Genomic DNA, 27476 nt, shown 5'->3' on the forward strand with positions numbered 1-27476 from the left:
ATAGCTAGGTTATAAACTAAACCAATGGAAACACACAAACAATAACAGGTAAACAATGATATTATAGAAACACTAAAGTGCAACAAAAAACAACCGATAATGTAACACACATAGAATCGGACTATAGGATTAAAACTGCCATTTCTCTGACTTGAGACGGGACATATAAGACAAAAAATAGTTTTGTGGCTAACCAAACCTCGAGCTTTTATGGCAATGTTTAAATATAACACTGAAAGGACACAATTACATGCCATGACTACAGTACACTAAATGCAAGAACAATAAGGATAGATAAATACACTTATAAACAATTATACAATAAAAATTGTCGACATGCTTTTAGTTATCAAAGGTTTCTTGTTTGTAATTTAATATACCCGACGCGTGTTTAATCTACATAAGACTCATCCAATCAATTGTTATGTAGAAACATTCCAGAAGTGCCTGTTTACTGAATTCTAATAATGTACGGTGTAACTTTAAAGCATTTGCGAGTATTCAAAACCTGTTTTAATTAAGCAATTTAAAGATCGACCGAAATCTTGTTAAAGACGCTATTTGACAGCGTATTGAAGTTTTTTGTTTTATTTAGTTTATATTGAGTGAAAAAAGAATTACACCCAAGTTCCTACTAAGTGTTTCGAATAACACTAGCAACTGAAATGATAGATATTGCTATATTCGTAAATAAAACAAAGATTTGATTATAATAATTTTAAAAATTAAACTTAATTTTTTTTCTTCAATGACACATGTTTTCTCAAACATTACATGTATAAGCAGATCTACGCTTGCACTTTTTGAAGTTTAAAAAGGAGAATTAATTATAATTACAAAATTAATTTTTATAATCGTTTACTCATATGCATTATGGTGTCTCAATAGCTGAACTAATCGTCTAGTGGAATATATGATATGTCATTGAAATTCAAGATGGGAACTAATATACTTCAAAGTAGATTTTGCAAAATGCTCAATCGGGATGAGCGCTGGAATATTGACTACCGCTGGCAACTTAAGTAACTTATACTAACGAAGATATTTTCTCTATTCTTAATTCATTTCGACAATCAAGAGAGAGAGAGAAACAAATCTTGTACGTTTAGACACTCTTAGTTTGTAGATTTCTTAAAAGAACTAATGCCACTTAATGGCAGCAATCGCACCAGCAAAGTGGAAAGTGATTGATATAAGCTGTAATAACATGCTTCCCAGTCTACTATATATACATATGTCCTTCTTAAGTTAATTGTTCTCTATTCCTTAAAATCATTTTTGAGCTCCTCAATACTCTCTATTTGTTATTTATTTGAATAGATTTTTCCCATTTTTTAAAAATGTTTTTGCAATTTATCCTGTTCTTTTTAACACATAAAAGAACATCTCTTGCATCATGTTATTGTTTTATAAATTGCTATGTATTCAATTTCACCAAAATTTCACAAATAAACACTGATGCGTTGTAAACATTAAGGGGGTACAGAACACCTAAGAAAAGATAACTCTTACTCATAGTCTGATTCATTGCTATGTTTTAAAATCATATTGCAATATGCAAGCTTTTAAAATATCATGATCAGAATTTTTACATTATTGCTAAGACCAGCTGTGCACCCTTTGTTTTTCATTTAATCATTTATTTCATTTAAAGTTACTCATTTTCCATAAATTAATTCATGAGACATAATAGGGAAATTTCAAAATGAAATAAATTTACCAAAAGAAAACCAGGACGTTAGAAAAGGTGGGAAACAGAAAGAGAAAGGACCGTAACTGCTTTCGTTTTTTTCTTGGGAATGCCTAGGTCTTAAATGAAATGAAATAAAGTACAAAAAGTCAAAAGTCTTAGGATACTTCCATTTCTTTTTAGAGGGGGAAGGGCTAGAATTTTAAATTTTGTCCTGCATTTTTTTTATGGTTGTAATCATCATTATTGTCCTGCATTTTTTATTTTTCATTTTTTACGGACCTGTAATTTTTATTAGTTTACTGAAATTGTTTACCTAAATTGTCATCCTGCTTGTTATGCCATATTACTCATCCTGCCTTTGTTTGTTCAAAAGCCTGTCTTGCCTTTTTTCAAATGTCATCCAAGCTCCCCTCCTCAACTTGAGGGTGGATAGGACCTTTATCGGGACTCCAGGATAGGGTGTTTTTAATGTTGGGAGTTAGGGATTAACCCTTTCGAGATACGGGAATTCTTTTTTTGAATTTCGGGATGTCGGGATTTAAATTCGGTATCTCGGGATTTCAGGATCAGGACCCCTCTTCCCCTCTCTCAAATGGTAGCTCCATCAAACAATAAAATTTTAACCAAATAAATAAGAATCCATGAACAATTACACAATGCTTCTTTTCGGAGATCTTCGTATCAAATTTATTAAAGCAAAACTGAATTGTCTCCACCATACTTTTTTTTTAATGAAACACAAGTATATATGGCCTTAGTAATACACATAGCAAAGTAAAAAAAGGTTACGAATAATTTATTAATTTATAATTGCTGTCATATTTTTTAAAGTGCAATTGAATATTTTATTGCATGATTTATAATCATGTAAAAAGTTAGAAGATACCGAGGGGATAATCAACCACCAGTGCATCATTTACATGTTACGGAACAAAGTCAAAGACACAAAGAGGAAAACAACGTCCGATTGTGCAGTCCAAAAAAACACTGTATTTACATATTTTTGCTTTTTTATTTCATCGCAATAAAAAAAAACTATATCTTTCTAGTATTTTTCCAACCTTTATATTGACAGGTGTAGAAAATTAACAGGTGTCTTCTATTCCGTCCGCAATTTTAAGGAAAGTAAAGTCTTTATTTAGAATCATAGTTGAAACTGAAACTACACATGTATGATATAAATAGACTATTATTTTCGCTTAATCAAATTCAAATTTCGAAGGGATAGAAAAAAAAATTATTTTTCTTTTGTTGTGCTTTTGTCATGTTTGTGTATCTTTCCGAATTTTTTTTTTATCAAATGCAATTTTGAAATAGATATAAAAAATAAAGTGTGGTGTTATTGTGTTAAGTGAAAATGTTACTTTTCAAGTCTCAATTCAAGATTATTACTGAATAGAGTAATCATTCTCTATAATAATAAGGGGCCCCAAAAATAATGTGAAACTTGTAACTGCCGTGCTTTTAACTAAAAACCAGTTGTGTCTAGTTTCAATAACCTTTGCAGAAATACTAAACAAATTCTATGTTTAATGAACTTGATTTCACAGAATAAGGATTGTGTACAGTCAGCTCTATTTCATCTCTCATGAGCCGTGGTTCTTTGCACCAATGGTTTTGTCGTAAAGTTTTGAATTGTATATTTTTGAATCTGTAGACCAATCAATTGAAAATCTAGATCATGTAAAGCATCTGCAACTTTAAAGCTTCCACCTTTTCCCTATGGATCATATGTAATTTTGGCGTGTCATGCTTTTAATTTCAACAGCTCGTATCTCAAAATATCCCGAAATTGGTGCTATATAGGCAACACATTAAACAAGTACACATCAATTTCATTATGGCATAGTCAAGATATGTTCAAATAATTCAAGTGCTACCTTATACCGCAGTCCACTAGGCCATGATAGTGGTACAATCTTTAAAAAAGGAACGTTTTGACGATCGTTGTGTGAAGTCAGATCGTGCAGATCGCAGTAAGGACGTAGTGCGGTCGTGGTTAGGTCTTCATGATGGTGATGAGCTTGACCAACTTTGAAACTGTTCTTAACAATCGTTGAGCAGTCATAGCGGAATCAGGACGTAGTAAAAGCGTAGCGAGCGCGCAGTAAGGTCGGGGTAAGATCACTAAGATCAATGTACCATCATAGCGACAGCTCGATACTAGTCGGGGAGACTGGGCTACACCTACGATGTCACAGGGACTTGACTACAACCTCACTACAACTATCACATTCTTGTCGATGCCCAAACACGCTTCCATTACCACTATATCACGTTTATACCACGCTTATACCACGCTGTTCAAGAATATAGTACGACTTTAGTATGCCCATCACGCTGTTCCTACAACCCGACTACATTCATGCTACGACTATCATGCTCACGAATATTGTCATATACAATTTACAGAGCTCTCCATCTTTTGTTTGTCTGTATGTAATTTTGACCTCTTGTTCTTCCTCTCAAACAGGTCTATCATTCTGTACACATCTCTGTGCCAACATCCCTTGATCGTTCACTAGAGCATCTTAATTTGATCTTGATGAACCAGCAATAAGTTTTAATTCAGGTTGGATTGGTCGATCCGACACATATCTTGTGGATAATTGTACGTAACCTACCCTTACGTAGATTTTGGTTGCATGACTGTGTTGTTTCCGAAAAAGTCTACGTATCAATGAGAAATAGAAGGAATGATACATTATTTATATGGAACACGATAGTGACGTCATTGCTGGGAGAGTAGTAAAAGCGCGATATGAACGTGTTGTGACCTTAGTATGGTCGTGATAAGAGTGTGCTATAGAAGCGTGGTAAGATCATGTTGCAAACGGATCAATCGGTGTTGTGTCGTTGTGAGGACAAGATGACCGTAGCATGATCGTAGGTCGGCGAATAAGCGTAGTGAGAACGTGATGCAATAGCTGCAGGATCGTTGTAGAAGCGTGATGCGGACGTAATAGCAACGTGATTGAAACGAAAATTAACATTTGCATGCCGCTTATACTGCGACCTCAACGCGATTTGAATTTAATTTAGGTCGCTGTGAGCGTGGTGCGATCGTAGTCTAGTGAGACTGGGGCTTGATTTTGCCCATATTGTTACTAGTCTTTAAAAAGTTTGCAGTATAGTAAGCTATAAAAGAGACCAGAATGGCAGTATATTTTACAATCTCAAGAAAAAATACAGATGATTTCAACTTTGTTAACTAAATAAATGAGAAGCAAATATAACAGACACAATGTATCAAATATCGACAACCACTGAATAACTGGTTCTTGATTTAAAATAGCGCGTAAAGAATGTGGCCGAGTTCAACATTATGAAAAGGAAGATTTTGTTAGATTTCTAAAATGAAAAAACATGCAAGACCAAAAGATATAGATGTATACACTAACTATATATGCCGCCGTACGGCCTTTAGAAATGTGCCTTTGACAATGTTTGAAATAAATAAATAAAAAATAAGTTCAAACGAAAAATCCAACGGCCTGATTTCATACGTTTATTCTTACTTAGTTGTTCATTTGTTTTAGAATCAATTTTTTTTTTGGTTTTCGAATCCCAATAATACTGAATTCACAGTTATGTACTGGTCTTACAAAAAAATATCATTGTGCAAACCTGACGTAACTGCTTTATATCAAAATCACCGGTTAAATTTTTCCTTACCTTTAATTATAAGATTTACGTTTTACTTTTTCAAACAATAAACTATATTTTTAATCAAGTTCAAAACTCGAAATTCACAGTTCTGTTCTGGTAACACAAACTATTAAAATTGTATACTTAAGAATGGAACAAAGTATGTAAGAATTATCTTATTAAAAGAACCTGACAGTGTGCACTTTTATTTACCATTACAAGCAAGGGAGTTTGTCGACTTAAGATATTCTATATTCTGTACTGAATTTATTGAAATCAAATACATTTGCATAACCAGATAATAGAATTTTTAGGACATTAGATTTTCAAAAGTTGGTATGGAATTGATTGTAATTGTTTGAGATTAAACTTCACAAATAATCTTTTCACAGATTGAATAATTTGTTTTTCGTCAAGTAGTTATAGTCTTTTAACAGACAGCGGAGTAATGTAGTAGACTACGTTATTGCGTGATAAGCAAACTTTGTAAAAGAGGGACGAAAGATACCAAAGGGACAGTCAAACTCATAAATCTAAAACAAACTGACAACGCCATGGCTAAAAATAAAAAAGACAAACAGAAAAACAATAGTACACACGACACAACATAGAAAACTAAAGAATAAACAACACGAACCCCACCAAAAACTAGGGGTGATCTCAGGTGCTCCGGAAGGGTAAGCAGATCCTGCTCCACATGTGGCACCCGTCGTGTTGCTTAAGTGATTACAAATCCGGTAAATAGTCTAATTCGGTAGGTCATATTCATGAAAGGGAAGGGGATTGTAGTTACGACGTAAGGAACATATCCGATATCATTTGTGAAACGGTTATTCCATAACGGTCAACCAACTCGTGATGGCGTCCGTAAAATTTACGAAGGGATGATTTCAACTTCACCATTTGGAACTCTTGGTTTAATAGCTTCCTTGTGAGCAGCAAACCTCTATCAAGAAAATCATGATAGGAAATGCAAGCACGGGAATATCGTATCAATTGGGAGATATATACCCCGTATGCAGGTGCTGCTGGAATGTTGCTACTTAGAAATGGAAAGTTCACAATTGGAAAGCTGAAATCATCTCTTTTGTCGTAAAGTTTTGTTTTCAACCGACCCTCATTGTCAATTTCTAGATGTAAGTCAAGATATGAAGCCGACTTAACTGTATCTGTAGTATCCTTTATCTCTAGTTCGATTGGATAGATGCGTTCCACATAGTCACCAAATTTTGAATTGTTTAGTGAAAGAACATCATCTATATAGCGGAAAGTAGAGTTAAAGGATATTCATCTATCATTTTGCACGAAATATCGTGCATACATATGATGTTACTTGGTTATTTATGCACTGTATTAAACACAATGTAAGTGGCATTATTAAAAAAAAAAATACTAGTATATTGACAGTATTCTCTTTCACCTGAAATTTATTTCCGGGGTACCTGAGTCCATTTCCGGTTTAGATTGGTTCGCGTTTCTCAGTTTTCCGTTTTCTTTTATGTGTAGCGTTCTTTGGCTTTTTGCTAATTTTAATTTTGACAATGGTATTGTCTGTTTTTTATTGAACTTATTGCACTACTGGTATTTTGTCTTTTTTTGTATGGAGTTATTTTAGAAATAATGAATACAAACTATACTTTATTGCAGTCTTAACATGGGTAGGCATTATATTCGTGATTGTTAAAATTTCACAAAAAAATGACTATCCATGTTCAAACTAAGATTAGCTTGAATCAATTAATTCAATAATGAATATGAGCATTAAGATAATGTCTATGTCCGATTTGTGTAAGGGTAAAGCGTTTGTTTGTGCTCTTTCATGGACCTTGCCTTTTTTGTTTGTTAACAGACAAACGACTTGAAATGTGTTTTTTTTTCAGAGGGAAGAGTTTTGAACAGCCAGCATGAACGCTGTTGTATCTAGGTCAAACCTGTCAATTGCGAATTGTTACACATCGTAGTCATAGTGTAATGAATTAGTAACAACGTGTGCTTAACTTGAGGATTAGCAAGTGCTTAAAGATAATGAAATATATAAAGTACAAGCCAATTTGATTAAATTAATTTTTCTGCAGTAGTCATTGTACGCATGTGCAAACAAAGTTTATTTAGATTTCAAGCATTGTTTTTTTTAACAAGACAAGGAAGCACGTCATATTAGAATGTCTATGTTATAATATCATTTTTTAAATATAACGGAATTTGATGAGACTGTCATCAAAGTGAGAGGTTTAGCGCTTTAAATCCAGGTTTAATCCACCATTTCCTACATTTTAAAATGCCAAGTCAGGAATATGACAGTTCTTGTCCATTCGTTTTTGCTGTATTTTGTCATTTGATTTTGTCATGTGATTATGGACTTTCCGATTGGATTTTCTTCTGAGATCAGTATTTTTGTGATTTTACTTTTTTTTATACACAGGCCAACAGCAACTAGCAACAAGCATTGAGTTCCTGACAAAAAAAATGAGAGTAGAAATGAGGAATATGTCAAAGAGACAACAACCCGACAAAAGTGCAGATAACAGCCGAAGGCCAAGAAATTGGTCTTCAACGCAGCGAGAAAATCATGCATTTGAAGACCCTCACATCAACAATATGGCAAGGTTAAACACATTTGTGAGTCAACGTCAATCATTTTTTTTATCTTGGTCATTGACATACAAAAAAAATCTGTTAAGAATTGCGTGACTGATTAAATCGTCACTCTATACACATATTCTACAATAATAAGATCAATGTATATACATAGTGTATCGGATTGTTATAAGATGTGCAGTTATGTCCAATATGGTTAATCGGACATGAATAAAGTTAAGATATGAGGATATTGGTTCCTTAAATAATGTATCTTTAATTTTTTGACAAATTTATAATGATCGAAGTTAAAAAAAAAATCTCTTTTATTATAAAGTTTTATTTTAGGATCCCAATATTATCTATTGTTTATTTTGTTGGCCTATTATTTTGTTGTTTTGGCCATTATTCACTATTCTGTAACTATTCTCAGATATGTGGTACCTTTCGTAAACCAATCCTATCGTGATCAGAAAAGCAGGACAGACCAGACATTTCATCGTGTGCACTTTTATCATCACGAAGTCAATGACATTTAAAAGTGTCACATTTATTTCATACAGTTTTTTTTTTGTTATTGTACAATCAAGTGCTTTACTTAACCGCAGTTACAATTATGAAATAACTTCCTCATTGTTCTCCATAAGAAGCATTGTTTCATAATTGTTTCCGCTATTTGACCTTAAATGCATATGACATATTATACAATAGTATTGAATATCTAAACAAATCAACTTCTATAGAGAATAGGTGTAATTCACGTGCATGAATATGAAAACAAACTGTTGAATTAGATTCATACTTTTAAATGATCTGTTTTTGGAAACGATTCTAAATCTTTCGTTTAACAACGCGTACTTAAGTCACTGTTAAATGTTTCAATCTGATTAACGTTTGAATTAATAAAAAAAAGGATTAAAATAATTCATGACATGTCCTGTTCGTTTTGACGTGTAAAACTTTTCAAAAACTTTTCAAACTGTTTTTTTAAACAATTTTACTTTTTCTTTTTCAATCAGTAAGTTATAGCTGAAGGAGTCCTCCTGTTGCGTTAATTTCTCCCTTAATCGAAGACTTATTGGTGATTTTTTGCTGTTGTCTGTTCTAATGTTAGGTTGTTGTCTCTTTGACACATTCCCAATTACCATTCTCATTTTTATCTTGCATAATTAAGTTCACGTAGTTATAATGGAATAGACATATCATTTCAATTTTCATTTATTTATATGACGTGTTTAACCAGTTTACCATGTATGCTTTACTGCCAATCATATATAGTTTGATTTTATCATTGAATGATATCAAAATGACATATAACATGACAATGACATATAACATGACAATGACATAGTAGTTTATGAATATTACATTGCAATATTCCGATATGAACAGCTACATGTTGGGACATATGATATTATATTTTGAAATTTTCTATCACTTGGCCAAAAAATAGTTTTTTTACCTTGTAAAACATAGATTTGCCGATTATGAAATGATAATTTGTCCCGTACAGTGTAATGATTTGAAAATGACATCTATATTACTGTATATGGTGAAAAAAATCCATTATAAGAAAAGACAAGAATGTGTCCATAGTACACGGATTCCCCACTCGCACTATCATTTTCTATGTTCAGTGGACCATATGTACTAAGTTTCAAGTTGATGTAACTTTAACTTCATCAAAAACTACCTTGACCAAAAACTTTAACCTGAACTTTGCACTATCATTTTCTATGTTCAGTGAACCATGAAATTGGGGTCAAAACTATAATTTGGCATTAAAATTAGAAAGATCATATCATGGGGAACATGTGTATCAAGTTTCAAGTTGATTGGACTTCAGCTTCATCAAAAACTACCTCGATCAAAAACTTTAACCTGAAGCGAACGAACGCACAGACGGACGGACGAACGAACGAACGGAGGCACAGACCAGAAAACATAATGCCCCTCTACTATCGTAGGTGGGGCATAAAAATACATGTGGTGCTGAACAGGGCGGTTAATTACATAGAGGCAGGTAGTTGCCTCCTATTGCTGACTGTCAACAGGGCCGTTAATTACATAGAGGCAGGTAGTTGCCTCCTATTGCTGACAGACAAAAAAAATGAAAGAAAAACACATTGAAAAGAATAAAAATTGTTAAAATCATGCATTATTTTAATAGCATAAGTTAACAAATAGGACAGGTGCTAACAAATGCAACGGGTTTGAACAATTTTAATGGGAACCAACCTTTACTCTTACCTTAAGATATTGTGTAACGTCACAACATAGGAAAACACAATTAATCAATTATATATAATTTTTCTACTTTGAATAAATTTAAGGTGGTACCCAACACTTTCACTAAAATTGATTTGGCTCGTTTAATTTTCATAAAATTCTTTCAAAGTATTTACTTTGACCCTTAAACATGTTTAACAAAAATATAAAAAAAATAAAATTTTGAACAAACCGTTTTGTCAGAAAAATTACACTGGTTATATAGCAGTTTGACAAACACCAACTTTGGTCATTGAGAAGCTTGATATTCCTTTTACAACACAACGTAATTCAAACGTTTAACTGACTTTAAAGAGTTATCTCCCTGTAGTGTTAGGTATCACCTTAACAGCAGGGATTTTGTAACCAGATTAAGCAATTCACTGAACTTTAAATAGCGATATATAGTCCGAGCGCGGAATGGAAATTGACAAACCCTCCTTATTGTTAAAAATTTCAACGTTAAAAAAGGAAATTTATAAGTAATCAGAAATCATTGCCACTTCAAATAAATATATATTTCATCTTGTACTCTTACATTGATATATTATTATTTTTATTTTTTTGTAGAAGATTATTCTCGGTATTATGCAATTTACATTCAGGGAACACTTGTTGAAAACACGACAGTATGGCGATTTAACGATGGACAAGACATGCATTATTTTAATTGGAATTACGCAGGAGGTATGCCGAAACTTAAAGATAATAGAGATTCGATTGTTATCAACAACTATGTTGATTATATGTGGCATTGTACAACTATACGTACAAGTGCGTTTTCCATTTGTGAAATCGTACTGTAAACCGGAATATATTACTTACCTGTATAGGGGCTTTTGTGTATATCTGAGGAATTTACGCACGTACATGCATCTTGAAGTCTGATTGAATAAACTGGAAAAAACATGTCAATAAGAATGAGAAAAAAAGTTTATATTTAATTATGCTTTAAACTACTTATCGTATTATTTGTAAATTGTCTAAGAATGTATATATCGCTTACTTGTTGTGCATGCGCACTTTTGCTTATAAAGTTACTAATTTTGAATACCATGTCAAAGAGAATTAAGAAGATATCGCTGAATTTATGTGCATGTGCTCTTTTACTTGTAAATTAAAAAAAATCCATTTAATTCAAATAAAAATTAAAAAAAGCTTAACTTCAAATATGATTAGAATAAGTTTATATTTTCACCAGGGATGGATATCGCTGATTTGCTGTGAACATGCATGCTCTTTTACTTTTAAAATAATAAAACAAACAAAAATTGTGAAAAAAAAATGCAAAAAATCCAGTCTTTTTGAAGTTACTTCTTTACTAATTTTGTATGTTTGCCAATAAATGTATATCGCTTACTTGTTGCGTGTTAATATTCAATGGTAATTTTGTCTTCTCTTCGGAACACTGTTATATTCAATGGTTTTTTTGTCTTCTCTTCGGAACACTGTAATAGTCAATGGTAATTTTGTCTTCTCTTCGGAACACTGTAATATTCAATGGTTATTTTGTCTCCTCTTCGGAACACTGTAATAATCAATGGTAATTTTGTTTTCTCTTCGGAACACTGTTATATTCAATGGTTATTTTGTCTTCTCTTCGGAACACTGTAATAGTCAATGGTAATTTTGTCTTCCCTTTAAAACACTGTAATATTCAATGGTTATGTTGTCTTCTCTTCGGAACACTGTAATAATCAATGGTAATTTTGTTTTCTCTTCGGAACACTGTTATATTCAATGGTTATTTTGTCTTCTCTTCGGAATACTGTAATATTCAATGGTTATTTTGTCTTCTCTTTGGATCAGTCACTGTAATATTCAATGGTCATTTTGTCTTCTCTTCGGATCAGTCACTGTAATATTCAATGGTTATGTTGTCTTCTCTTCGGAACACTGTTATATTTAATGGTTATTTTGTCTTTTCTTCGGAACACTGTAATAGTATTGGTATTTTTGTCTTCTCTTAGGATCAGTCACTGTAATATTTAATGGTAATTTTGTCGTCTCTTGGGAACACTGTTATATTCAATGGTAATTTTGTCTTCTCTTTGGAACACTGTAATATTCAATGGTAATGTTGTCTTCTCTTCGGAACACTGTTATATTTAATGGTTATTTTGTCTTTTCTTCGGAACACTGTAATAGTATTGGTAATTTTGTCTTCTCTTAGGATCAGTCAATGTAATATTCAATGGTAATTTTGTCTTCTCCTCGGAACACTGTTATATTCAATGGTAATTTTGTCTTCTCTTTGGAACACTGTAATATTCAATGGTAATGTTGTCTTCTCTTCGGAACACTGTAATATTCAATGGTAATTTTGTCGTCTCTTCAGAACACTGTAATACTCAATGATAATTTTTCTCTTCATTTCGGAACAATGTTAAATACCGTGTAGTTTATTCGTGTTACAACTTACTGCAACATCATACGAAATTTTTTCACAATATAGAACACCTTATTGTTTTGGCTTTCCAAATGGACTGTTTTATTCACTTGTCAATCCTTGTTCTGCAGATTTAATTAAGACACAACAAATCCACGTTTGTCATGTTGTAACATTTTATTAGATGCCAATCAATATGTGATGCTTTAATAAACTTTTTATTTACCTACTTACTTATTTACTAACTCACTTACTTACTTACCTACTTCCTTACTTACTTACCTATTTACTTACTTTCTTACTTACTTACTTACCTATTAACTTACTTACTAACTTACTTACCCTTTTACTTACCTATTTACTTACTTAACGATTTACTTACTTACTTACTTTCTAACTTACTTACCTATTTACTTACTTAACTATTTACTTACCTACTTACCTATTTACTTACTAACTTACCTATTTACTTACTTACTTACCTATTTGCTTACTTACTAAGTTACTTACTTACCTTTTTACTTACCTATTTACTTACTTACGGATTTACTTACTTACTCATTTACTTACTTACCTATTTACTTACTTACTTACCTATTTGCTTACTTACTAACTTACTTACTTACCTTTTTACTTACCTATTTATTTACTTACGGATTTACTTACTTACTCATTTACTTACTTACCTATTTACTTACTTACTTACTTATCTATTAACTTTGTTACTTGCTTACCTACTTATCTATTTACTTACTTATTTACTTAAGCACAAAAAGTGCTGACTACTGGGCTTGTGATATCGTCGTGGAAATAAATCTCCACCAGCAGTGGCATCGACCCAGTGGTTGTAAATAAACTCATCATAGATACCAAGTCTAAATTTAGTATACGCCAGACGCGCGTTTCGTCTACAAGAGACTCATCAGTGACGCTCCAATCCAAAAAAGTTAAAAAAGCCAAATAAAGTAAGAAGTTGAAGAGCATTGAGGACCAAAATTCCTAAAAGTTTTGCCAAATACAGCTAAGGTAATCTATGCCTGAGGTAGAAAAGCCTTAGTATTTCAAAAATTCAAAATTTTGGAAACAGTAAATTTATAAATATAACAATATCGATGACAATCATGTCAGCACAAAAAGTGCTGACTATTGGGCTTGTGATACCCTCGGGGAAATAAATCGCCACCAGCAGTGACATCGACCCAGTGGTTGTAAATAAACTCATCATAGATACCAGGACTAAATTTAGTATACGCCAGACGCGCGTTTCCTCTACAAAAGACTCATTAGTGACGCTCGAATCCAAAAAAGTTAAAAAAGCCAAATAAAGTACGAAGTTGAAGAGCATTGAGGACCAAAATTCCTAAAAGTTTTGCCAAATACAGCTAAGGTAATCCATGCCTGAGGTAGAAAAGCCTTAGTATTTCAAAAAATTCAAACATTTTGTAAACAGTAAATTTATAAATTAAACAATATCAATGACAATTCATGTAAGCACAAAAAGTGCTGAATACTGGGCTTGTGATACTGTCGTGGAAATAAATCTCCACCAGCAGTGGCATCGACGCAGTGGTTGTAAATAAACTCATCATAGATATACCAAGTCTAAATTTAGTATACGCCAGACGCGCGTTTCGTCTACAAAAGACTCATCAGTCACGCTCCAATCCAAAAAAGTTAAAAAAGCCAAATAAAGTAAGAAGTTGAAGAGCATTGAGGACCAAAATTCCTAAAAGTTTTGCCAAATACCGCTAAGGTAATATATGCCTGAGGTAGAAAAGCCTTAGTATTTCAAAAAATTCAAAAATTTTGTAAACAGTAAATTTATAAATTAAACAATATCAATGACAATTCATGTCAGCACAAAAAGTGCTGACTACTTGGCTTGTGATACCCTCGGAGAAATAAATCTCCAGCAGCAGTGGCATCGACCCAGTGGTTGTAAATAAACTCATCATAGATACCAGGACTAAATTTAGTACGCCAGACGCGCGTTTCGTCTACTAACGACTCATCAGTGACGCTCGAATCCAAAAATGTTAAAAAAGCCAAATAAAGAACAAAGTTGAAGAGCATTGAGGATCAAATTCCTAAAAGTTTTGCCACTACAGCTAAGGTAATCTATTCCTGAGGTAGAAAAGCCTTAGTATTTCAAAAAATTCAAAAATTTTGTAAACAGTAAATTTATAAATTAAACAATACCAATGACAATTCATGTCAGCACAAAAAGTGCTGACTACTTGGCTTGTGATACCCTCGAAGAAATAAATCTCCAGCAGCAGTGGCATCGACCCAGTGGTTGTAAATAAACTCATCATAGATACCAGGACTAAATTTAGTATACACCAGACGCGCGTTTCGTCTACAAAAGACTCATCAGTGACGCTCGAATCCAAAAAAAAAAAAAAAAAAAAAAAAAAAAAAAAGCCAAATATAGTACGAAGTGGAAGAGCATTGAGGACCAAAATTCCTAAAAGTTTTGCCAAATACAGTTAAGGTAATCTATGCCTGAGGTAGAAATATATATTCTTTGTTCTAAATAATTTTCCAAATATTCAAGCAACAACTTTTAGTTATCATTTCAATTGTTTGTGAACAATTGGGAGGTATTTCCTTTAAATCTAAATTAAAACCACCTCTTCCAGGAAATAATTAGTATTATACCTCAGGCCCGAGTTTGTTTCTAGGAGTCATTATGTACTTAAATAATCTACCAATATCAGCATCGTCGACCAATACAATGACGTATTTAATGATGTCATGAATAGGTAATATTTGTAAGATTAAGAGTTGAGGAGAGGGATACAGACCATCGGACGACGGATAATGTCCTTTATCCATCAGAAAAGCCATGACCACAATTTAAGAACCCAAACTGTAAACATAATCATACTGATGTCTGTTATATTATAATATTTACAAGTATATGGATTTACAATGAATTCGAAATCACAACTCATCAATGCCTGTTGATCAAATTTCGTCGAAAATGCCTCCACATCTTTTCACACAGCTGGAGGCAATCACGCATCGAGTGGAGAAATGTTTGCATTATGCTATTGTCAACCTCGATAGGTTAACTTGTTAGAATGAAATTAAAATAGTTCTGCTGATACGTACATCTTTCTATGTATTTGAACATATCTTTCAGCATGAATGGTAAGTGTTTGCAATTTGAAGTTATCAGCAAAAAACGTGAGAAGTAAAGTTCGATAATACATTAAGTGAAAAGCCACAATTTCAATTGATTGTCTTCATCATTATTAAAAGAGTTCTGTGTTTTATAAGATGGTCTTTAATATGAAACTCTTTTAAAAAGGGCACAAAGAACCAGTAACACTATTTGATCACGTATATTAGATTTAGAACAGATCAAGCGACTACAATGCCAGGTATTAAAGGTATACATGTTTAGATATTAAACAACAAAAGACCTATAATGATCTAACTGTGTGAACACATTGATGCATGGGAAAAGACATGATCATATTCTTATTAAGAAACAATTCACATCCCTAATTAACTGGGCATTTAAAATGTCAGAATGCGAGTACATATGTTAAAACTCTTTTAGGTCATTTTTTAGTAGCAATAAACAAAATAACTATGTCAATTGGACATGCTTTGATACTATATATGCGCTTGAATTTTTACTTGATAACATTTTTGTTCGCTTTAGAGATTCCGTATATGGTCAAGTTATTGGAATTCCAATGGGGACTAACTGTGCACCACTTATTGCGGACCTGTTTTTGTATTGTTGAGAGTTACAATTTATGACTAAAATTAGCAAAGACCCACCAAAACAACATTTGATACAAAAATTTAACAATACTTTTAGATATTTGGATGATATATTGGCTCTCAATAATGACGACTTCCGTATGTATACTAAAGAAATTTATCCTGTTGAACTAACTTTAAATAAAGCTAATACTAACAATGACCACTGCCCTTTCCTCGATCTTGATATTTATATCATTAACGGGAAGCTTAATACAAAAATTTATGATAAAAGAGATGATTTTTCATTTTCTATTGTTAATTACCCCTTTTTATATGGTGACGTTCCCTTGTCACCATCGTATGATGTTTATATATCTCAACTTGTACGATTCGCTCGTGTATGTAACAACGTATTAGATCTTAGCGAGAGAAATTTATGTATTACTGAAAAATTATTACACCAGGGTTTTCGATATCACGAACTGGTCAAAACATTTACTAAACTTTATAACCAATATAAGGAAATAATTCGTAAATATAACTCCACACGCAGACATCGTATACGTTCAGGTATTTCACATCCAAATTTTTATGGAAATATTCTTTATAAAGCACAAAAATGTCAGTATTCACCTCAAAAACTAACAAAACCTTTAAATAGACTTATTAAAAAGGGATATAGCTACGATACTGTTGTCAGGTCATTAAAGATTGCATATTTTGGCTTTAATATTGATTCACTTATAGGGTCTTTGCATCGGAATTAAACATATTTATTTAAAAACCAGTTGTTGGCATGACACGTGTTATGTTCTTCTCTTATATATTTTATGATTGTATAATAATGACCCCTAACGGGAGTTGCCTGATATTCCTATGATGAAGACATAATCTTTCAATCAGTTTAATTCTAAAAAGTAGTTGTTGGCATGACACGGGTTATGTTCTTCTCATATATTTTATGATAGTATGATACTAAACCGCTAACGGGAGGGATTGTGCCTGATATTCATATGATGAAGACATAATCTTTCAATCAGTTTAATTGAGGTCTGGAGCTGGCATGTCAGTTAACTGCTAGTAGTCTGTTGTTATTTATGTATTATTGTCATTTAATTTATTTTCTTTTGTTACATCTTTTGACATCGGACTCGGACTTTTCTTGAACTGAATGTGCGTATGGTTATGCGTTTACTTTTCTACATTGGCTAGAGGTATAGGGAAAGGGTTGAGATCTCATAAACATGTTTAACCCCGCCGCAATTTTGCGCCTGTCCCAAGTCTGGAGCCTCTGGCCTTTGTTAGTCTTGTATGATTTTTAATTTTAGTTTCTTGTGTATAATTCGGAGTTTAGTATGACGTCCATTATCACTTTACTAGTATACATATTTTTTTAGGGGCCAGCTGAAGGACTCTTACGGGTGCGGGAATTCTCGCTACATTAAAAACCCACTGGTGGCCTTCGGTTGTTGTCTGCTCCATGGTCGGGTTGTTGTCGCTTTGACACATTCACCATTTCCTTTTTCAATTTTATGATAACATTGGTTGTGAAAAAAAACACACAAGAAACAAAATGATATTATTTTAATTTAGTGTGGCGGAGTTGTCTCAGTAGTTCATTCTTTATTGTATCGCTAGCCTGTAAAACCCTGCAGTCTCAGGTGCTTGCTAATCGCATGGTAATTAAATACGATTTAAGAAAGGATGCATGGCAGCTGTAGATTTATGTCTATTTAACAATGGGAGACCGTGTATATTTACACCAAACATTTTTCATTTTAAGCTGAAAACATAGATTTTGCAAAATACTCTACAAATTTTAAAGTTAATTGGTTTGATAAATGTAACAAAAATCTCTTGAAGTCACTGTTGAAAAATTATTTCCGTTATGAGATTTGAAATTTGTAATTTTCATGAGATTACATTATTCAATTTGCCTTAAAAAATTGAAAAATGAAAAATACTCCCAACGTGGAGCATTTTTCTATTTGCCTTTAAAAATTGAAAAATGAAAAATGCTCCAACGTGGAGCATTTTTCAATTTACCTCAAATGTTTAAAAATGAAAAATGTCCCGTTTCGTTGTTTCACTTTTAATAATACACATATGTGTATGTGTGAACCCGTATATACACAATTATTACCATACCCCGAAAAGATAGAACAACAACGCACAAGCAAAATTTTGTGATGTGGCGCAGGATTACTCTGCAAATTGTTATTTCCCTTGTTTACAACCATGAATTTTATATTTCCCTATTTTTTTATTTACATTCAGGTTAACTAAATATTTTCTATATATCTGTTAAATAAAATAGATATTGGTATGTTGAATTCATTGATAAAGATATTTATTTTTACTTCCAAGTATTTGCATCGTCGCAAGACATTTGTAAACTTCTTTGAAAAGTTAATGTACATTTAGTATAACATCTGAGCAATGTGCCTCTCTTTGATCAAAGCATAATAAAGCCTGCTAAAAAAACACGTATCAATTGTGGCCTTTTGAAGTAATATGCCTTTGATAGCTGAAAGCAATAACTGTATGCCATATAAAGCCCTCAACGACAGAATAGATTAACCGAAGTCGACAGAGTTATTCGTGATTGTAAAATAAATAAAAAAATATTGTAACAGGAAATTTCGTACTTTCATGCACTGGCTACGGGTTTGGTGATATCCTCGTTGACAACCTAGAAAAGGTGCAAAGATAAAAACAACACATAGGAAAGCTGTTCTTTTCTCAGCCTCCCTGTATAAGGTTGACGAATAGGCCATATTCCTTCCAAATACGGCTTATTTTTGGAGTCATTGAATGCTCCATTTCTTAACTAGATAAAATGAAATATATAATTTTTTTACTGTTTTTGGTTTTATTTACTTAGCTATTTAGATACCAATAGTGCTTCAATATTTGGCATCCATAGTCTCTGTTTACAACTAGAACAAGCAGTGGTCTATCTCCAAATCTCAATCAGATTACTCATGCTACATTTTGGTCCCGCGAGGTTGATGTTGAATTTTACAGCAATTTTTCTTTTTTTTTTTTACTGAAAAACATGAATTTTGGGAAAACTAATCAGAAATGAAGCAGACATTTGAGTCAGTGCTTGATGGAATTAGATACGACTGTCTTTAGGAGACAAGTTTTGAAAATTTAGGTGTAGAATTGTTCCTGTGTTTTTTTAATTTTTATAGTATGGTTTATTTGGTAAATGTATAGTTAAAATAGGTTGGATGTTGTCAACACTGATATCGCTGATTACTTTGTTCATTCTCAGACAGATTTTCTATTATTTGGAATGAATGTGAGGTGGCATTTCAGATAAAAATGAACTTCAAATGTGAAGCTAGTTTACGTTTCTCTAGATGTAAGAAGATGTGGTATGAATGCCAAAGTGTCAGCTCGCCTTCTAAGTCAAATTTTTTTTAAATAAAAAGCATTATAGGTCAAAGTACTGTGTTCAACACAGAGTCTTGGTTCATAGAAAACAGTAAGTTATAAATTGTCCCCAACATGACTACTGTAAAACTATTCAAACGGGAAAAACAACGGTCTGATATATATATGATATATACAGAACGAGAAACACTTATGAATCACATCAACAAACGACAACGAGGAACATTAGAAGATAAAACCTTTAAACAGACTTATTAAGAAGGGATATAGTCAAGATACTGTTGTCATGTCATTAAAGTTTACATATAATGGTTTTAATATTGATTCACTTATAGGGTATTTACATCGGAATTAAACATATTTATTTAAAAACTAGTTGTTGGCATGACACGTGTTATGTTCTCTTATATATTTTATGATTGTATAATAATGACCCCTAACGGGAGTTGCCTGATATTCCTATGATGAAGACATAATCTTTCAATCAGTTTAATTGAGTTCTGGAGCTGGCATGTCAGTAACTGCTAGTGGTCTGTTGTTATTTATGAATTTTTGTCATTTTGTTTATTTTCTTTTGTTACTTCTTCTGACATCGGACTCGGACTTCTATTGAACTGAATCTTACCGTGCTCATGATTATGCGTTTACTTTTCTGCATTGGCCAGAGGTATATGGGGGGGGGGGTGAGATCTCAAAAACATATTTAACACCACCGCATTTTTGCCTGTCCCAAGTCAGGAGCCTCTGGCCATTTTTAGTCTTGTATTATTTTTATTTTTATTTTTTTGTGTTTAATTTGTTAGGTATGACGTCCAATCCTTGCTAAATTTTCATCTTTTGAGAATAGGGACACAACGTCAAAAAAAGAGCAAAATACCTAAAAGGGTTAGAGTTCGGAATTTCGGAACAACTCCCTCTAGAGATCCAAAAACGCAGGAAAGAGAAACTACCTATCATGAAACAGTTGCGTGACCAAGATGTAAAAGCCTACTTTGTAAAGGACAAGATTTTCGTTGGTGGGAAAGAATATACTCCATAGGGATTACACAGAGAACAATTTGAAAACTTAAAATGTCTGTGTTGGAATGTGCATGGACTTGTATCAATTTATGATGATAACGATTTTCTTAATTTAGTTAATAGATACGATATTTTATTCGTTTGTGAAACTTGGTTAAAAGAAAAAAAATTAATTAATATTAATGGTTTTGTTAACATTTCTTGTATTAATCGTTGTAAAAATACAGGTACTAGAAATGAAGGAGGTATAGCTGTTTTTTTGTAAAAATTACTTGTGTGATGGTATTTCTATTGAAACAGAATTGAACTATGGAATTGTTGTCATTAAACTAAAAAGAGATTTTTTTGCTATAAATAATGATATTTATAATATGTGTTTCTCGTATATTCCTCATGAAAAATCTAATTTTTATCAAATATGTGAACATGATTTTCATGAAGTAATTGAAAGTATTGTTGTAGATTTAAAAGAAAAAGGGACTGTATTTGTATGTGGTGATTTGAATAGTCGTATAGGTGAAGCAAACGACTTTTTGACTAATGATAATCTAGATAAATATGTTGAGAGTGTTGAGCAGGTGCAAAACCCCATTATTTCAAATAGGTGCTCTATGGACAAATTCGTCAATTCTTTTGGTCGTAAACTTTTACAGTTGTGTTATGACACTGGTCTCACGGTAGCCAATGGAAGACTCGGAAACGACAAACACGGTAATTTCACTTTCTGTACATCTAACAGAAGAAGTGTTAATGATTATTTACTTGTTTCTCCTTGTGATTACGACTTAATTAGTAATTTTGAAGTGTTACAGTTGAACGAGTTCTCAGACCACTCGCCACTTTATTTTGAACTAGATTTTACGAACAATCGTCCGTCACACAATATACCAAAAGTTCACACGTATATTAAATGGGATAACAATAAAAACACTGATTATATCCAATTACTACATAATCAACAAGACAGATTGCTTTCACTAGTGAATGATATTTCTACCTTGGACAAGGTCAATGATTCGGTAAGGGAGATAACTCAAATACTTTATAACAGTGCTTTTGAAGTTTTCGGAAGATCTGTTTTGATAAATGAAAATGAGAATAACATTCGTAAAAACAATGAATGGTTTGATGAAAAGTGCGCTAATGAACGAGAGAACTTTCAAAAATTTAGGAACACTTTTCTGCGTCATCCGACAGATATTAACAGAAAATTCTATATTTCATCCAGAAATTCATTTAACAAAGCGAAACGACAAGCCAGGGCAAGGTTTAAGCGTCGGAAAGGAATTGAATTATGTGCAACTGCCAAAACGGACCCTAAGCAATTTTGGTCAACCATAAAACCTAAGACTAAATCACGCTGTGTAGTAGACAATGATGTACTGTTTAACCATTTTGAAACTATTCTTGGGGACAGCCCACCAGATATCTGCAACGAAGTATTAGACTTACTAAATAATATACAAATAAGTGAATTCCACGTTGACTTTTTAGATTCTGAAATTACTGATGAAGAAGTTATTAAAGCAATACACAAATTGAAATCCGGAAAAAGTGCGGGTAACGACAAAATTATAGGTGAATAGTTCTCAGCAGGTCCACTATTTTTTGCGCCGATCTTAAAAACACTATTTATTAATGTATTTGAAAATGGGATTTTTCATGAACTCTGGACAGAGGGACTTGTTATTGCAGTTCCGAAAAGTGGTGATTTAACGGACCCAAACAACTATAGACCTATTATATTAGTAAGTGTCTTATCTAAACTATTTACGTCTATATTAACAAGTCGCTTACTGGCGTGGTCAGAAGACGAGGAAAAATTAATTGATAACCAATTTGGATTCCGACCAGGCCGTTCAACTATAGATGCAATTTTTGTTATCCATGGAATTATTACACATGTCCTGCAACATAAAATGAAACTGTTTTGTACCTTTGAGGATTTCCGTAAAGCATTTGATAAACTAAGCAGACGGATCTTATTATATAAACTTCTACAAAATGGTGTCCGTAGCAAATTCGTTAATATGATCAAATCTATTTATTCGTCTGTCTGGCTACGAGTTCAGTGGCGGATCCAGAGGGGGGGGGGGGTTCCGGGGGTCCGCACCCCCCCTTTATTTTGGCCGATCAATGCATTTGAATCGGGACATATGTTTTGCACCCCCCTGCACCCCCCCCCCCCTTTGCCCTGGGCTAACACCCCTTTCGAAAATTCCTGCATCCGCCACTGGAGTTAGTTCTGGTGGTTTACTTTCGGACGCAATTAACAATTTACTTGGTGTGAAACAAGGGGACCCATTGTCTTCCTTATTATTTTTGTTCTTCATCAATGATATTATAGAAGATATGTCCGTAAATGCTAGTGATGACGTTGTACAACTCAATGGTTTTTTAATATACTTAATTATTTTCGCTGACGACACTGTATTGTTTAGTAGGTCTCCCGAAATGTTACAAAAATTACTAGATAATCTATCAATCTATTGTAAGAAATGGAACATTGAGGTAAATACAGACAAAACCAAAATTGTTGTTTTTAGAAATGGATGGCAGCCAGCTAACTTCAGTTTCATGTATGAAGGTAAAGAACTACAGATAGTGGACTCTTACGTGTATTTGGGTATGCTACTTCATTATAATGGAAAATTCTTACATACCCAAAAAAGATTATCTCAACAGGGATCAAGAGCGCTTTCGTCACTTCTGAACTCTTTAAAACATGTGTTTTTATCCACAAGTCAAGAATGTCTACTGTTTGATAGTATGGTTGGTTCCGTATTGAACTATGCATCTGAAATATGGGGTTTTCATCGTGCAAATGATATAGAGCAAATACACAACCGTTTCTGTAGATTTGTTTTAAAACTAGGTAAAAATGTTCCTTCAAGTTTTTTATGTGGTGAACTAGGTCATTTGCCTATGTATGTCTCAAGAAAACAAATTATTTTGAAATATTGGCTTCATATTATTGTAAATAAGCCACCTATTGTTTATGATGTTTATCAACTTTTATTAGAAGATGCAAACAATGGTAAAAAGAACTGGGCGTCTAGTGTTCGTGATTTATTGTTTAATCTTGGTTTGAACTATGTTTAGACTGCACAGAATTATGTAAATATACAGTTAGATGTTATAAAAACTCGTATAAAGGACCAGTATTTACAAACTTTTTATGCATCAATAAATGATTGTGAAAAACTGTGTATTTATAAACACCTCAAAACAGACTTTGTAATAGAGAATTATTTAGATTTTTTTATTAATAGTAACTTACTTACAAAATTGAGAAGCGGTACTTTGAAACTGAATTTGGAATTTGGGCGATATAAAAATATTCCTAGACATATGCGTCTATGTGAATGCTGTAATATGGCTTGTATTGAAAATGAATACCACTTCGTACTTGTATGTCCAGCCTACAGAACTGTGCGACAAGAACATTTGCCAAAATATTATTGTTCTTGGCCAAATAATTTTAAACTTTTTCTTTTACTTCAAGCAAAATCAAAATCAATCACAACTAAAATTTCTAACTATCTAAAATATGCTTGGAAAATTAGATCATGTATTGTGAATTAATTGTACCTTTATTATATTATGTATTGTTCTCTGCTATCTGTTGTTTTGTCACATTGTATATACTTGTTTATGTATTGCCATAGCATATTATTTATGCTTTCGCAAATAAAATATTCATTCATTCATTATCACTGAACTAGTATATATATATTTGTTTCAGGGCAAGCTGAAGGACGCCTCCGGGTGCGGGAGTTTCTCGTTGCATTGAAGACCTATTGGTGACCTTCTGTTGTTGTCTGTTCTATGGTCGATTTGTTGTCTCTGACACATTCCCCATTTCCATTCTCAATTTTAGAAAAGGGTATATTCTTTATTTAAAAAAATAGAAAGTACAAAATTATTATGTCTGAAGCTGTCAGGGATAATTATAAAACTCTTGACATAAAATTATCCATATTTTGGGAGATGGGAGATCTTCCAATAATGCCCGCTACTCCTCCCCCTCCAAAAAAAGTAAACAACACTAAAATCTTATTCCGACATTACAGATGGAATTGTATTTCATTCACGTGAATGAGGTTGGAGTGACTCGGTGTGTGCCTTTCCTAAATTCCTCTTTTTTTTGTTCTCCAGATCCCCCCTTCGTTGTCTCCTTCATTTTAATTACCCCAATTTTTATAATCCTTTATCCAACATCCCCTTTTTGTAACCTCAACATCACCCCCTCTCGATATCCCACACCGAGGGCTACTTGCAACATTTATTTTGATCAAAATGGAGTTTATGCCCACAATTATCAGCCTGATATGGAACAGGATTAAAGTTTCGTGATCCCTTTAAAAAAAAACAGTTGTGACTTTCTGTTTACATAACGAATATAAAATGGGAGCGGACGAGCTACAAAAAATTTAATAGTATCAACAAAGAGGCAATATCGATAAATGTTTTAATCAAACTATATATATAGTTGACCTATTGCTTATAGTTTCAGAAAAACAGACCAAAACACAAAAACTTAACTATAACCACTGAACCATGAAAATGAGTTCAAGGTAAAATAAAACCTGTGCGACTGACATATGGATCATAAAAAATTCCCATACACCAAATATAGTTAACCTATTGCATATAGTATTTGAAAAAAAAACCACCTCAAAAACTTAACTTGGACCACTGAACCATGAAAATGATGTCAAGGTTAGATGACACCTGCCAGCTATACATGTACACCTTACAATCATTCCATACACTAAATGTAGTAGACCTATTGCATACAGTATAAGTAAAACAGATCAAAACACAAAAACTTAACTATAACCACTGAACCATAAAAATGAGGTCAAGGTCAGATAACACCTGCCAGTTGGACATGTACACTTTACAGTCATTCCATACACCGAATATACTAGACCTATTGCTTATAGTATCTGAGATATGGACTTGACCACCAAAACTTAACCTTGTTCATTGATCCATGAAATGAGGTCGAGGTCAAGTGAAAACTGTCTGATGGGCATGATGACCTTACAAGGTACGCATATACCAAATATTGTTATCATTTTTCTAATAATAAGAGATAATTTAACATTACAAAAAATCTTAACTTTTTTCCAAGTAGTCACTAAACCATGAAAATGAGGTCAAGGACATTGGACATGTGACTGACGGGAACTTCGTAACATGAGGCATCCATATACAAAGTATGAAGCATCCAGGTCTTCCACCTTCTAAAATATAAAGCTTTTAAGAAGTTAGCTAACGCCGCCGCCGGATCACTATCCCTATATCCAGCTTTCTGCGACAAAAGTTGCAGGCTGGACAAAAACTGAACACTTTAAGCAATGAACAGTGAAAATGAGGAGGTCAAGGCCAAATAAAACCTGCCAGACTGACATGCACATCATTAAATATTTCCATACACTAAATAAATATGACATATTGCATATAGGGTTAGAAAAAAAAAAGGATTAAATATCAAAAACTTGACTTTGACCACTAAACCATGAAATTTGGTCAAGGTCTGATAAGCACAACCATGCATGACACATCTATATAATTTCCTCTATTGTTCAATAAAATATCGTTATTTGATCTCGATGGATCAGCAATGCGTTGTGACTCAGGTTGTATTGGTTGATCCGACATGTCTCAGAGACTCCTCTGATTCTACCTCTATCCCTACCAATACGCCCACTAGTTCTGGTATATATTGGTGGTAGTCTGTGCTGTTTTCGAGAATTCTACGTATTAATGACAGTTAAAAGGATTTAAGTGTTGCAATCGAATAAATCGTGCATGTATTGTCGTTATGAAAAGTCACAGAATAAGCGTGATGAGAACGTGAGCCGTAGCGGGATCGTGGTAGAAGCGTAATGAGGACGTAGTAGCATTGAAAAAACAATGATAACCAAACTTTCATCCTACTCGTACCGTGATCTCACCTTTTACCGTGGTGAGCGTGGTGCAATAGTGATTTAGTGTGACTTTGGGCATAAAACATGATCCTTGTTTCTCTACCTTTCCTACTTATCTAAATGAGCAACTGGTTCTCGTCTTGTATTTTTGGTACCGTACTTTTCCTGCTTTTATCGTGTCAGAATACATTTTTTAATAATCGTGAAATATATACATGTATATATATCACTAATTGTTCAATCATTTAATCTGTTGGTATTATTGTTATTGATCGTAACGCAATCAATTAACACAATCAATACCGAAGAAACGTTGCTATCTTTTTTTTTCTTAGTTTCCCCTTTAGCAAGTACAAAAAAGTACCAATTGATTCATGTACATTTATAAAAATGCATATATGTATAGCATTTATGGCACATGAAAATATATAACGCAGCCGCGCGCTCTCCGTGTATCCATTTACTCAATTCGTGAATGACGTGCTTTGTAACTGAACTGACAAATACTAGTGTTTGTAATATTCATAATTTCATAAAAAAAAAGATATGGCAGAGAAACCTTTTTTTCCACCAGACAATAAATGATGATGAAGTAAGCAAGTATAATTCATAGTATATAAAGTCTTCAACATTGAGGAAAACCAATACCGCACAGCAAGCTACAAAAGATTCCAAAATGAAAAATTTAAAACAATTCAATTCATTAGAGAAAAATTAATTTTACGGCGCATATATAGAACTCTTGGTGATTATCCTGGTTTTAGGTGCACAGCCATGCCCTTAACATTGAACAGTGATAAACAGCATATTATAAAAC

General features: G+C 33.0%; 2 protein-coding genes across 2 annotated transcripts in view; both read left to right on the forward strand.

Annotated features, from left to right (window-relative positions):
* LOC139500800 (uncharacterized) overlaps window positions 1-11545 on the forward strand; it is a 41796-nt gene extending 30251 nt beyond the window's left edge. The window contains exon 3 of the mRNA XM_071289659.1: window positions 10757-11545. Within this exon, the coding sequence (XP_071145760.1) occupies window positions 10757-10992 (236 nt within the window). The 3' untranslated portion in view covers window positions 10993-11545. The remainder of the gene's footprint in view (window positions 1-10756) is intronic.
* Window positions 11546-20512: 8967 nt separating this feature from the next.
* Window positions 20513-24430, forward strand: LOC139501473 (uncharacterized). The gene is made up of 2 exons (XM_071290549.1): window positions 20513-22791; window positions 22964-24430. Exon 1 carries the CDS (start codon window positions 21092-21094, stop codon window positions 22304-22306), a length of 1215 nt encoding a protein of 404 aa, XP_071146650.1. The 5' UTR covers window positions 20513-21091; the 3' UTR covers window positions 22307-22791; window positions 22964-24430.
* The last annotated feature ends 3046 nt before the right edge of the window (window positions 24431-27476 follow it).

This window comes from Mytilus edulis, chromosome 13 (genome assembly GCF_963676685.1).
Source record: "Mytilus edulis chromosome 13, xbMytEdul2.2, whole genome shotgun sequence".
Taxonomy (NCBI): domain Eukaryota; kingdom Metazoa; phylum Mollusca; class Bivalvia; order Mytilida; family Mytilidae; genus Mytilus; species Mytilus edulis.

What these genes read in the sequence shown, in the direction of transcription:
- LOC139501473 (XM_071290549.1), top strand. Translation starts at nt 21,092, where the DNA reads ATGTGTTTCTCGTATATTCCTCATGAAAAATCTAATTTTTATCAAATA.